Here is a 14,291-nt window from a genome sequence, read left to right on the forward strand (position 1 = left end):
GTACTCCACTTGTGACATTTCTCCATTCCGATACATTGCCTCTGATTACTGCCCTCATTTTTGTATCAGTCAGAAAATTTTTCATCCATGATAGAAGCTTACCTGTCACCCCTCCAATATTTTCCAGTTTCCAGAACAACCTCTTATGTGGAACTCTGTCGAAAGCCTTTTTTAGGTCCAGATAGATGCAGTCAACCCAGCCATCTCTTTCCTGTAATATCTCTGTGGCCCGATCATAGAAACTGAGTAAATTCGATACACAGGATCTTCCTGATCGAAAACCATACTGTCTGTCTGATATTATATCATTTCTCTCCAGGTGTTCTACCCATTTAGTTTTGATTAGCTTTTCCAATACTTTCACTATTACACTTGTCAATGATACAGGTCTATAATTGAGGGGGTCTTCCCTGCTGCCACTTTTGTAGATTGGAACTATGTTAGCCTGTTTCCACACGTCTGCTACGATTCCTGTACACAGGGATGCCTGAAAGATCAGGTGAAGTGGAATGCTGAGCTCAGATGCACATTCTCTCAGAACCCATGGTGAAACGCCATCTGGGCCAGCTGCTTTGTTCCTCCCGAGCTCCTTTAGCATATTTTCCACTTCATCTCTAGACACCTCTATCCGCTCTATGTTGTTCTCTGGAATTCTTATTGTGTCTGGTTCTCTGAAGATTTCATTTTGTACAAACACACTTTGGAACTTTTCATTTAATGTTTCACACATTTCCTTTTCATTTTCCGTGAATCTGTTTCCCATTTTCAACCTCTGGATATTATCCTTTACCTGCAATTTGTTGTTTATGAATTTGTAGAATAGGCCCGGTTCTGTTTTACATTTATCTGCTATCCCTTTTTCAAAATTTCTTTCTGCCTCTCTCCTTACTGCTGTATAATTGTTTCTCGCATCTTTGTATCGCTGGTATGTTTGGGGGTTTGGCCTCTTCCTATACTGATTCCATTTTTGTGTCTTTTGGTCTCTTGCCCTCTCACAATTTCTGTCGAACCAATCCTGTTTTCTGGTCCTGCATCTCTGTTTTGGTATGAATGTTTGTGTGCCTTCCTCGTATAGTTTTAAAAATTTGGCATACATTTCATTTACTTCCCTGCCTAGCAACAATTCTGTCCAATTACACTCATTAAAAAAATTTCGAAGTTCCCCATAGTTGCCTCTCTTTAAATCGAGTTTATCAACTGTTTCAATGTCCCCATTTTCTTCTAGATGATATCTTAAAGCATATTTAATGTCTAACAGGACGTGATCACTCTTTCCCAAGGGAGGAAGGTACTGGATGTCAAAAATCTCTTCTTCTTTCCTGGTGAATACTAGATCCAGTACTGACGGTATATCTCCTTCCCTCATTCTTGTGGCTTGCTTTATGTGTTGATACAAGAATGTCTCCAGAATGAGGTTCACAAATCTGCATGTCCAAAAGTCCTCCGTTCTTGCTTCATAGGCCTCCCAGTCTATTGCTCTAAAGTTGAAGTCCCCCAGTATCAACAGTCGTGATTTATCTTTATCTGCTTGTACAATAATATCTCTCATGACCATTATGAGGCCCTCTCGTTTGTCATCCAGTTCTTCCTTTGTCCACGTGTTGCTTGCTGGTGGGCTGTAGGCATTTACAATTATCAGGTTATCATCCTGATTCCAGACCTGCAATGCCATTATGTCAATATCTCGAGGGTTTTCAAATATTAACTCTTTTACCTTCAGGTGTTTTTTCACCAGTACAGCCACTCCTCCTCCCTTCCTAGTTTTCCTGTCACGTCTCCAAACTGAGTAGCCTCTTGGGAATATGACTTCATTTATTATATTTCCTTCAAGTTTCGTTTCTGATAATGCAACAATATCTGGGACCCTAAGCTGGATTATATCTTGCAACTCCAAAGTTTTTGATCTCACTCCATCTATGTTGGTATATACAATTTTCAGGAACAAGTATATTTAGTATAAATACATAAATGTGCTATACCTGGCACATACTTGGAGAGGGTTCTGGAGTTATTCTACTCGGTGAGCCCGGCCTGAGGCCAGCTATATTAGGCCTAGGAATATTTAAGCTTGGTTTTTAGACATATTTTTTCAGACTATAAAATTAATACAGTAGACCAAAAAGTGGTTTACTGGTGGTCCATTGGGACATATGGGTACTTTCAATCAAGTAGTTACTGTAAGTACTTTAATTTCAGGAGGGGTGGTTGGTATTATTATAGTTTGTGAATGAAATTGAATGCTTAGCAAAGCGTTTGAGATTCCTTTTCAAAGCTCCTTCCACTCTTAAGTTTCTTCTTTGCATAATGTGGGCTGTGAGGTACTGTACTCTCCTTGCTTTTATTAGGGCATTTTGTATTTTGGCCAGTAGCTTATTCATTTGAGCAAGCTCATACTGATCAGCTGCATTATCGTCTGTATCTTCAGCCTCAAATCATGCTGCATTATCTTCTATGGTTTCAGCCTCAGATTCTTAACTGTATATTGCACTGTGGATCCAGAGATTTTGCTAACTTCCATTGACAGTTTTTACATATTGTACTTTGTGGTCTGTTGTGAGTTTAAGTGATGGATTTTTGTATCAGATCTATAATTAAGGGATGAATGTCTTTAAAAATGTGCTCGTGTTTTGTTAAAGGTGCGCAGCAGAAGTGGCCAAGATTAAGGACATTCTAATTCAGGAACATTTTATTGACCTGAAAATACTGTATACAACATTGATTAAATACAGTGGAATGATTGTGTTTAAACAAATTTTAGTATATATATAAATTAGTGAGAGAAATAGAACAACATTTGTCTCATCACTTTAGTTCAAATGGTTCAAGAGTTATGGCTCTCCAAAGTTTGTTTATATACTCAAGGTCAAGGTTTTCAGCTTAAATTTGGTCCATTAAAATGAATATAGCTCTTTAATCTAGAGGATTATCCAGAGAATGAGTTATATTTCTACTAATATACACATTTATACCAATTAATGGTTTGAGTTTCCAAAAATCCAGGTTGATGTCAAATGAACTTTCCAAGTTAAAAGGTTAAGGTAAAAGTCATTTTTTTTTTTTATTTGAACCCTGATCTAAAATATGCATAGAATAAAAGTTGGAGAGCTACCCAATAACTTTAAAATTGTATTTGTATTAACTCTGTATGTGCCTTAGGTGCTGAGATACATTCTCCTGAAATAAAGCATGTTCTTGGAAAATTTACTCTTTTTGAAAAATTCGAGGTTGCGTATCTCCAGTACCATTTTAGCTACATATGTGAGACAAGTCATTCAATTTCTCTCGCTGAGCTCTATCAGTGTACCAAATAGCATCAAATTTGAAGCGGGTTACCTTGAGGTGCTTCCGGGGCTTAGCGTCCCCGCGGCCCGGTCGTCGACCAGGCCTCCTGGTTGCTGGACTGATCAACCAGGCTGTTGGACGCGGCTGCTCGCAGCCTGATGTATGAGTCACAGCCTGGTTGATCAGGTATCCTTTGGAGGTGCTTATCCAGTTCTCTCTTGAACACTGTGAGGGGTCGGCCAGTTATGCCCCTTATGTGTAGCGGAAGCGTGTTGAACAGTCTCGGGCCTCTGATGTTGATAGAGTTCTCTCTGAGTATCTGTTGCACCTCTGCTTTTCAACGAGGGTATTCTGCACATCCTGCCGTGTCTTCTGGTCTTATGTGATGTTATTTCTGTGTGCAGGTTTGGGACCAGCCCCTCTAATATTTTCCACGTGTAAATTATTATGTATCTCTCCCGCCTGCGCTCAAGGGAGTACAGATTTAGGCTCTTTAGTCGGTCCCAATAGTTTAGATGTTTTACCGAGTGGATTCTAGCAGTAAAGGATCTCTGCATGCTCTCCAGGTCAGCAATTTCTCCAGCTTTGAAAGGGGCTGTCATTGTGCAGCAGTACTCCACTCTAGAGAGCACAAGCGTTTTGAAAAGTATGTAAGTACGAGTGCTGTAAACCACCTAGGTGAAGTGACATGGAGTGCCCCAACTACAGTATTATGAAAATATCTAACCAAGCAAAGCTTTATAAATGCTTTGTTGTTGTATTAAAGTTCATGTTAAAAGCTAAATAATTTTATTTTTACTCAGTAAAAAAAAAAGTGGCAAATACAGTAGTACTCTTTCGCATGCTTTTGCAAATTCTCACGGAAACCTGGATACAGGCACGTAGAATCTTGGCTAGGAATCGCTGCTCTAGAGCATTGTTAGGGATCAGTTTGTAATCTTATATTTAGAGGAAAGTTATCGAAAAGTCTTACTCATAATGTTCACTTGGTGCATCTCTACTTTCCAATGGGGCTATTTTTAACATTGTACCATACCTCTTGGTTTCAAAGAATTATTTAAGTGTACAGATTTTGAACATGCTCCCTCTACACATAAGAGATATAACTGGCTGACCTTTCAATGTTCAAAACAGAACTTCATAAATACCTTCAAAGGATACTTGATCAACCAGACTGTGATTCATACATCACACTGCGATCAACCGGATCGAACAGCCTGGTTAACCAGACCACCAACTGTAAAGGCGCATGTTTTTAAGTTTTCTATAGACACAAACTTTGGATATCACTCGTATCGGAGAATGAGGTATCGACACCCGCCTGTACTGATGATACATGGAAATATAGAACTTGTCTGACAATTATAGTTAAATTAAGTAATTTACACCAAATACCTGGATTGGAACATAGTTTCTTCTGGCTTGGGGCCAATCAGTGTTAAGGTATATATAATCAGGAAAAATACTAGTTTCAATCTTCACAGTGGATTTATTTCCAGGTTGTGAAAGTTAACTATTGACATTGAGTTAGTTAAGTAACAGAGTTCAAGAGTATTAAAAGTTGATTGATTTTATAAAAGCTGAATGCTATAAAGGTTTAGTACAGTGGAACCTCGAATAACGAAATTTAATCCGTTCCGGCGCCGTGATCGTCATGTGAAACAGATGTCATACAAAACGACTGTCCCCATTGACAATAATGGAAATAAAATTAATCCGTTCTACGGTACCACCGAAAAACATCAATATGATATTCAATGTTTTAAATAATGGAGCAGCCTACCTTACATACACTGAACAAACCTTTATGACATTTTTCTTTCTTCAAATTTGTTCAATATTTTTTTTCATTTGTCTTATAGCATAAGGTTCGTTCGGTGGTCGGCAGGTAGGCTGCTCCATGTTTCTTAAATAAAAAAAAACGAAAAATAAAAAGAAATGGTTGAAACAATTTGAAAAACGGACAAATGCCATAAAGCTTCATTCAGTGTTTGTTGGGTAGGCTGCTCCATTATAGCAATCTTTCTTTGTTTCAAATGTGTTCCATTTGTTTTGTATTTTTCATTTACGTCTCAATAATGGAGCAGCCTACCCGACAAACACTGAATGAAGCTTTATGGCATTTGTCTGTTTTTCAAATTGTTTCAACCGTTTTTTTATTTTTCATTTTTTTATTTAAGAAGCATGGAGCAGCCTACCTGCCGACCACCGAACGAACCTTTTTGACATTTGTCCTGTTTTTCACAATTTTTATTTTTTTTTATTTTCATTTTTTTATTTAAGAAACATGGAGCAGCCTACTTGCTGACCACCGAACAAACCTTTTTGACATTTGTTGTATTTCAAAACATTTCATTCCTTTTTTATACAAAAAAGTCAATGCTTTGCAACATCTCAGCAGTCACACCCTCTATATCCCAGCATCATTAGCATCTTTAAACAAAAACAACATAATTTATTTGCATTGTCGGAGGCATCCGAGAATGTGCAAGAAGCAGAGCGACCCCATCATGTGGTGTCATCGTTATTCAAACGAGCGGTCGCCATACGAGACGAATTGTCGGCGATCGGGCTGGTCGTTACCCAAAATGTTCGCCATTTGAGGCGATCGTCATTAGAGGTACCACTGTATTTATAAATGCTATAAATAGGGAATGCATTCCTAACCCACCAAAAATCATCACAAAACCAATAATTCGGGACTCGTACAAATACAGCATATTACTTACCTTGAATAATAGGCTTATCCTGCTGGTCAAAGTTAGCTCTTTTTGAGAAGTGATGAGTTCTGATTGCTGGAGAAGATGGCAAGAAATAGCAATGCAATGTATTGGAGGGTGGCGATGCACAGGTGGGAGAGGGTGGCTGGTTATTTTCAGTGTCATTGGCTATTTGATGTGGGAAATGATGGGTTAGTGGCAAACACCAGTGGGTCATCATTACTGTCACTAGCTACCTACCTTGAGGCTACCTTGAGGTGCTTCCGGGGCTTAGTGTCCCCGCGGCCCAGTCGTCGACCAGGCCTCCTGGTTGCTGGACTGATCAACCAGGCTGTTAGACGCGGCTGCTCGCAGCCTGACGTATGAGTCACAGCCTGGTTGATCAGGTATCCTTTGGAGGTGTTTATCCAGTTCTCTCTTGAACACTGTGAGGGGTTTGCCAGTTATGCCCCTTATGTGTAGTGGAAGCGTGTTGAACAGTCTCAGGCCTCTGATGTTGATAGAGTTCTCTCTCAGAGTACCTGTTGCAGGAAGTTTATGCAGGAAGTTTTAGCTGCTGCAGAAGTTTATAATTTTGGGTCAGATATTTTCTCAAAGATTGTTGAGGCATTTGATGGCGACTTCTTAACCCTTACACTGCTACAGCCTGGGCTGTAAATGAGGGTATAAGCTGGAGTTGGGTGAAAATATATTTGAATTATGAGAAAATTAATATTAAATGTTAAACAAATCTCCAACTTATTGGCTTCAGCGTTGTGAAAGTTTAATCCCAATATTTTCAGAAATGGATTTAAAAAAAAAATTCTAAAGAAGAACGTTTTGTTGATAAGGAGAACAACTCCTATTAACTGGAACTGAGGGATAATGCAGTAATAAGGAGATGCAAGCACCTGTCTGATGCACAAAGAAGAAGAATAGTAGTTAGAAGTGCCCACAAAGTGGATATGCAGCTTGTGCCTTTATAGCATTGCTGAGTAATACATAATTACTGTAATACATAATACATAATTACATAATTATATACATAACTACATAATTATATACATAACTACATAATTATATACATAATTATAATTTATATGCATAATTATATATTAATACATAATAATTACATAATACGTAATACATAATTACCGGGAGCCGGTTGGCCGAGCGGACAGCACGCGGGGCTTGTGATCCTGTGGTCCTGGGATCGATCCCAGGCACCGGCGAGAAACAATGGGCAGAGTTTTTCACCCTATGCCCCTGTTACCTAGCAGTAAAATAGGTACCTGGGTGTTAGTCAGCTGTCACGGGCTGCTTCCTGGGGGTGGAGGCCTGGTCAAGGACCGGGCCGTGGGGACACTAAAAGCCCTGAAATCATCTCAAGATAACCTCAAGATAGTAACACATAATAATGAGTATGTATGTTATTATGCTCTATTTTTTATATATCATACAAATACATTGTCCAGTGGTAATTAATACCTGTTACTTTCACCAATGTCCACAATTTTTTTTTTTAGGGGAGATTTTGTTATTATTATTATTATTATCCAATTTTGTTGTAACGTCTACATGTGGGAGAATGCATACCCTTCCATAACTATGTGAAGATAGATTTAAATTGGTCAACAAATAAATCAGTCATAACTGGCACAGCTTTGTACTTTGAATTTTTTTGGGCTGATTTTTTCACAAATTTCAAACTCTATTTTCCTCGTTTCTTTAGATTGTTTTGATGATTGGGGACCAGATTAGGGCTTTTTGACTTTTATATAAAGTATACCCTAAACATATCCCCTAAATTATTATAATTATTATAATTATCCCTATATTTAGTTTTTTTTTGGGAGGGTTATTTTTTCTTGACTTCATTTCAACACATATTGACCTACAACTTTCACATATTTCACGAATGCCAAACAATGTTTGTTAAGACATACAAGTAAATTAATGAATTAGAACTACCTTATACATTGTCGATACTGTATCTTCAACTTCAATTACCTATCTCTAAAACTAGAGTTTCAACATTGGGTCAGCTTAAAAAAAAATCCAGTTTCTGGCCGATTCTCACCATTTTTACATATAGTGTGCACCGCAGTCTGTTCTATAATCCTATTAGAATGGATTTTTCATAATCTCTAAATGTTTTGAGTTATAAATTTTGTTATCTATCTTGGTTATCTTGAGATGATTTCGGGGCTTTAGTGTCCCCGCGGCCCGGTCCTCGACCAGGCCTCCACCCCCAGGAAGCAGCCCGTGACAGCTGACTAACTCCCAGGTACCTATTTACTGCTAGGTAACAGGGACATCAGGGTGAAAGAAACTGCCCATTGTTTCTTGCCGGCACCCGGAATCGAACCCGGGACCACAGGATCACGCGTCCAGTGTTCTGTCTGCTCAGCTGCTGGTTGTCTGAATTTGGTGAATATTTCAAATGCCATATTGACAATTTTTTTTTTTTTTTTTAGTAAACTGAACTGAAAATCTATATTCTAAATTTATTAAAATGAAGATCATATACTATTCTGAGAGCATAATAACACTTAATGAACAATTGGTGATATTTAATATTTTTGCAGCTGATCTGAAAATCTGAAATTTTCAATATTAAATTTGGTAATTATTTTTAATTTTCTTGTTTTTCAAGTTATGTTGATGATCATTTAGACAAAGTTGGAGTGTTTGCCTAGTGGATTATGCACAAAAAATTTGAAAGCGTTTGAACAAGTTTGAACAATTTAACTTATGGTGTCATCGGGACCTGTCGTATATGTGCAGTTTAAGGGTTAAGAGGTGATTGCTGAGCTGAAGAATTTTTTTTTTGCATGTTCTTAAAGTACTTCTCACAACTTTATTCTTCTTTTCCATGTAAATTTGCTTGTAAGGTCCAAACAATAATAGCAGCCACCACACAGTTGGCTGATGACGTGACCTCCCTCACCAACATTGCTCTTCCCCAGCATACTATGCATATTGCTAATTCTCACCACAATGCTGCTGTTATCAGAATCCTGGTCACTAAATCCTGTAAATGAATAATTTTACACAAGTATATTTTGTAAAGGAATATGAGAAGTCATTTTAAGATTCTTAGATCGACCAAACAATGGCAGTATGCTGTGGATGCCTGCCTAGTGCTTTGAACATCTTGAACAGAATTGTGTTCACTGATATCTGAACATTGTAGTGTCTTCATCACAGACTCTTCTGTAATAATATCATCGCTAAATAATAGCAGTTACATATGTTTTTTACATTTTTATGCAATGCTGTGGTCACAAGCTGAACAGCAGTGCTGTTAGCTCATACTGTGTGTGCCAGGCTTGGTTGCTCAGTCAGTACTGAGGCTCTCACATCTGGGAATGTTGCCCACAATTTTTTTTTAAATGGCGTTTGTTTGCAAGAGCCCTGAGGAAGCTGATGTGAACCCTATATAGCTGCAGGATTTTTAAATCTTGCGCGGTACTCCCAACCATACATACTGTTGTGCGCCGTCCCGCAATAGTTACTCGCCCCAGCTATATATGTATTGTGCCCTTAAAGGGTTGAAATTAACCACATTACCACCTCAAAAATGCTTTGCAGCAGACACCAAGTGCATGGATCACATTGATATTAATTTTTATTTTCCAGAATCGAGTTAAATTTATGTTTTGGATGCCCCAAGCTCGATGTCATGTACAGTATTAGAATTTATTTATTCTAACAAAAATTTATTTTATTTATTGTCATTTACTGTTGTTGTATTAATTTAATTTTAGTTTTGCCCTGAGGGGCAAGTTTATTGGGCAGTGCCACTCATCCTTTAAGTGGACACACCGCCATAGCACCATGTCACTCCCCAATAGGAAGAAAACCACTGGGGTGTTCATCCTGTCACTTGTAACCAGACACAGCTGGGACTTGCTTATCTGTCTCGAGTGAACAGTTTATCAAACAAGAAGATTAACATTCGTCAACCCTTAAAATCTTACGGTATCTTGCAGGTGCAAAACACCAACACCCATGGGTGCGGGTGTTGTTGTATTGTCATTTATTATTGTTATTTTTCAGTATCTACTGTATTGCAATACAATATATTTTATCTATTGTAATTGAAATCATACATTTTATTGCATTCTTTTGTACAAGTTTGACTTTCGAGGTTTAAATAGGCTGGGAAATTGCAACTTGGTTCTCCAGAGTCTCCTGATCATGGAGATTTTTTTTTTTGAAGCTCCTCAACCAAGGGGACATTAAATCTTTTTAAGTGCACAGGTTGGGCATGGAACAAAAAAGGTTACACTGGGTTTCTGGAATGTAAATTGGCAAGCTCCTAAAGTATACTGAACATAGTTATTCTTGTGAAATCATCTTACAAATTAGTGATATATGTTATTGTCTGGAGACTGGTGACAGAGTGTCTTCAGACTTGGTTCTGTACAGTAGATACACCCTGACGCCTGACAATACATCAGCCGCCTGACAGCTGGGTGGACAGTGCTTCGGATTTGTAGTCCTGAGGTTCCGGGTTCGATCCCCGGTGGAGGCGGAGACAAATAGGCAAAATGATTTTCCCCCTGATGCCCCTGTTACCTAGGAGTAATTAGGTACCTGGGAGTTACAGCTGCTACGGGCTGCTTCCTGGGGGGTGGAGGCCTGGTCGAGGACCGGGCCGCGGGGACACTAAGCCCCGAAATCATCTGAAGATAACCTCAAGATAACACCCACCTGGAACTTGTAGTCTTTTTATGAGAGCATAAGCAAGTAGTAGCAAGTACATCATAAGCATACTGCCCATATTCAAATGTATGCCTCAACATCTTATGCTGCTCAAACCTGCTCTAGTGTTAGTTAACCTTGGACAACAATATATCATAGCAATTTCTTACATTATCAGTACTGTAAATCTCATTATATTGACTATACAGTATATTATATTATACACTAATAGCCTACAATACTTCACAAAATAAAGTGTTGTTCCATGTATGGTGTTTTGATTAACAGTACAGTGTACTTTTCTGGCACTCTTCTTATTTAGAAAATAATTATAATCTCTTTTATTTTTCAGACCCGTGATGGTGCAGATGGGGTCAGTGCAGCATGTCCCAGGCACCAGCAACACCAGCAGAGAGTGGTGGTGGTAAGCTGCAGCCACCACACAATGTGGTGGTGTATGTGGCAGGCGAGGGGGGTGGTCAGGCCGGGCCGGGAGGTGCACAGGGACCACAACGTCCCATGATCACACCTCATCCGGTCAAGCCCACCAACCCCCACATGGTCAATGGCTTCAGAGTTGCTAACCCGTTGCACCAACAGCAGCAACCTAGTTACAGTATGCAGATGAATGACAGCCTACAGCAACAGCAGCAGCAACAACAGCAGCAACAACAGCAGCAGCAGCAACAACAACAGTTCCTTATGAATAAAATGAATGGGTTGGATGGAGCCAATAACTGTTTTCCAACAAGTCAGGCACCACAACAGCTGCAATACTTGCCTGGTGGTAACTATGTCACCACTGTTACTGTGCATGCCTCGGAGCAGTCACAACAAATGCAGCAACACAATCTACAACAGCAGCACCAGCACCCAAGAGCAGTAAATCAACAGCAACAACAGGTACAGCAGCAGCAACAACCACAGCAGCAGCAGCAACAACCACAGCAGCACCATCAACAACAACCACAACACCTACAAAATCAAGTCAATGTGATGGGCACCATGAATGGGTATGTGCAAAATGGTGTGATGATGCAAGTCAATAATGCAAATATGAGCAGCAATCCTACAATGATTGGTAACACTCAGATGATGAATAATCAGATAGTGACCAATAACAGCTGCAACAGTGCTCCAATGATAAATAATAATATGGTAGTCGCTCGTCCAAGAACTAGCTCCCGGTGTGATTCAGTGAGGTCAGAAACTGCAGAATCTAGTTGCAGCAGTTTAAGCTCTGATAGTCAAACGGAACATACTCAACAACAACAACAGCAGCATCATCAGCAACAACAACAAACAAATAATCAGCTCAGTAACAGTCAGCAATATCAAGTCAACCTAATGAACAACCCACAGTATATGAACAACCATATGCAAACAATGAATCCAAACAGTTACAATTGTTACCCAAACTACATGGCCTGTCAGTCATCTGGTGGGAACAATCCGAGTGGGGTGAATCAAACAGGTGTGTACAACAATCAAAACATTGTGCAGGCCTTCCATCAAGTGAATACAGTACAGCATGTGCAAATGCAAGGGGGACAGTTACAAATAATGCAACAGCAATACCAGTATGTGCAAGGCCAGAATATGAATGTGATGCAGCAGGGACCTGGAATGAGTGTAAACAATATGCAAAGGCCATGCATGATGCAAACTGGGGGGATGGTTCAGGGACAGGGGAGCAATACAATGCATGGACAAGTCATGCAAGGTCAAAACACTTGTACTCCAAATGTCAACATGATGTCAGGCCAAGGCATGAACATGGTAGCTGGACAGTCTGGGATTAATACTATGCAAGGTCACAACATGAACATGATGCAGGGGCAGCCTATGAATATTGCACAGCAACAAGGTGGAAACCTAAATGTGATGAGTGGTCAATACCACACAGGGCATGGGCAAGGTGTGGTGGGTCAAAGTAACCTAGTGATGGGAGGGCAAAATAGTGGCCACTGTGGCAACATAATGGGGATACAAAATCATCATCCACAACAACAGCAACAGCAGCAGCACATGATGACTGGAACTATGATTCCTGATCATCAGCAGCAAGCAGTGATGATGAACAGTGCTATGCAAGGTAACATGACCATGGTACCTGTAGGAACAAAGATGGCTAGTGCTAACATGAATCATGCCAATATGATGGGATGCTCAGGTGGCCCTGTAGGAGTTGTAAATGCCATGTGTGGAAATTTACCTGCAGGCACCCCAACAGTGCACACAACTGCAGACAACAAGAATTTTATGCCTCTCGTTGTACCCTTCGGATGGAGAAGAGTTGTCAACAACGGACAAGTTGTCTACATAAGGTAAGTAATTGTTCCCTATTTAGGTATTCCTGATAAGAATACCTTATTGTTTTGTCAGGTTTATTCCTATTATTACATTCTTCTGTAAAGGTTTTGTCCAATGCCTCATACACTAATGCTTGAAATGCTTTAGTTTAAGTCAGAAAGTATGGTAGTTATTGAAAATTAGTAATGTTGCCTCAGTGTAGTTCATTTTTTTTCCAAGCAATATCTTGAGTCCTTATTTTATTGACTTGAAACTGACAGCAATGATGTGTGATTATAATGCTAAGGTTTTTTTTATCGGCAGAGTAACCCAATGGGGACAAAATCTTTAGTCTTTCTAGTTCAACCCTAATACAGTATATTGTATAAGTATGGAAGGGTATAGTATAAGTATAAGTATAGTTTAAGTCACAAAAGTATGGTAGTTATTGAAAATTAGTAATTTTTTTTTTTTTTAAAGAAACTTTTTTTGTTTTTAAGAATATAATTGTGTATTGAAAGAGAGAGATGGAGGAGGAGGAGGAGGAGAAAGTAAATACAGTACTACATGGAGGAGATATGAAGGATGCTACAGAGGTGGAGTGAATATGGAGCATGTGAATATGGTGAAGGAGACTGACTGATGTCCTTACTTGTGTTATTGGGGAAGTAGATTTAGCTCCAGGGGACTTTATATATTAGCTGGATTTTTGTGTCTGGAACTTTAGTATTTCCTGATACAGTGTGTATGTCATCTTGTTCTGGAGACCCCCCATCTGAAAAAGACCATCTTATCCATTTCATCTACACATTTCCTTTGGTATCTATTGCATTCTGATCATATGATCTCTAGTCTTTCTCTCTCTCATTGTGTTGAGGTTGGATTTTCTTAATATGTTCTCATAAACCCACTCTCATATCTCTGGTACTGGACTTTGCTAAAAATATAAAAAAGAGAAACCTAAAGAATGGTGATTCCACACAGGCACAGTCTAGAACCGACCTTACATATTCTCTGTGTAACATTTTTGCCTTTAAATGCTGTTCACACATGTTAACCAATTTTGCACATGGTGCAGATATCTTTTTGCCTGTACCTCGTGTAGCAATGCTGGCAGTAATGTAAGGTAGTCTGGTCAACCAGGCTGTTACATGCAACTGCTCACAGCTTGATGTATGAATTGCAGCCGGGAATGAGAACATGTTGCATGTAAATTATATATTTAGATTTTACAAAAGTCTTGGAAGTTAAAAAGTAGTACTTTGCAGATGCCTGCTGAAGACAAAGTAGAAGTATGGTATGAAGCTT

General features: G+C 39.2%; 1 protein-coding gene across 1 annotated transcript in view; it reads left to right on the plus strand.

Annotated features, from left to right (window-relative positions):
* The window catches only part of LOC123755723 (putative uncharacterized protein DDB_G0271606), a 41,168-nt gene extending 27,232 nt beyond the window's left edge, over window positions 1–13,936 (plus strand). The window contains exon 2 of the mRNA XM_045738464.2: window positions 11,044–13,936. Coding sequence (XP_045594420.2) covers window positions 11,076–13,022 — 1,947 coding nt within the window. The 5' untranslated portion in view covers window positions 11,044–11,075 and the 3' untranslated portion in view covers window positions 13,023–13,936. The remainder of the gene's footprint in view (window positions 1–11,043) is intronic.
* The last annotated feature ends 355 nt before the right edge of the window (window positions 13,937–14,291 follow it).

This window comes from Procambarus clarkii, chromosome 43, assembly GCF_040958095.1.
Source record: "Procambarus clarkii isolate CNS0578487 chromosome 43, FALCON_Pclarkii_2.0, whole genome shotgun sequence".
In the NCBI taxonomy this organism is placed as follows: Eukaryota; Metazoa; Arthropoda; class Malacostraca; order Decapoda; family Cambaridae; genus Procambarus; species Procambarus clarkii.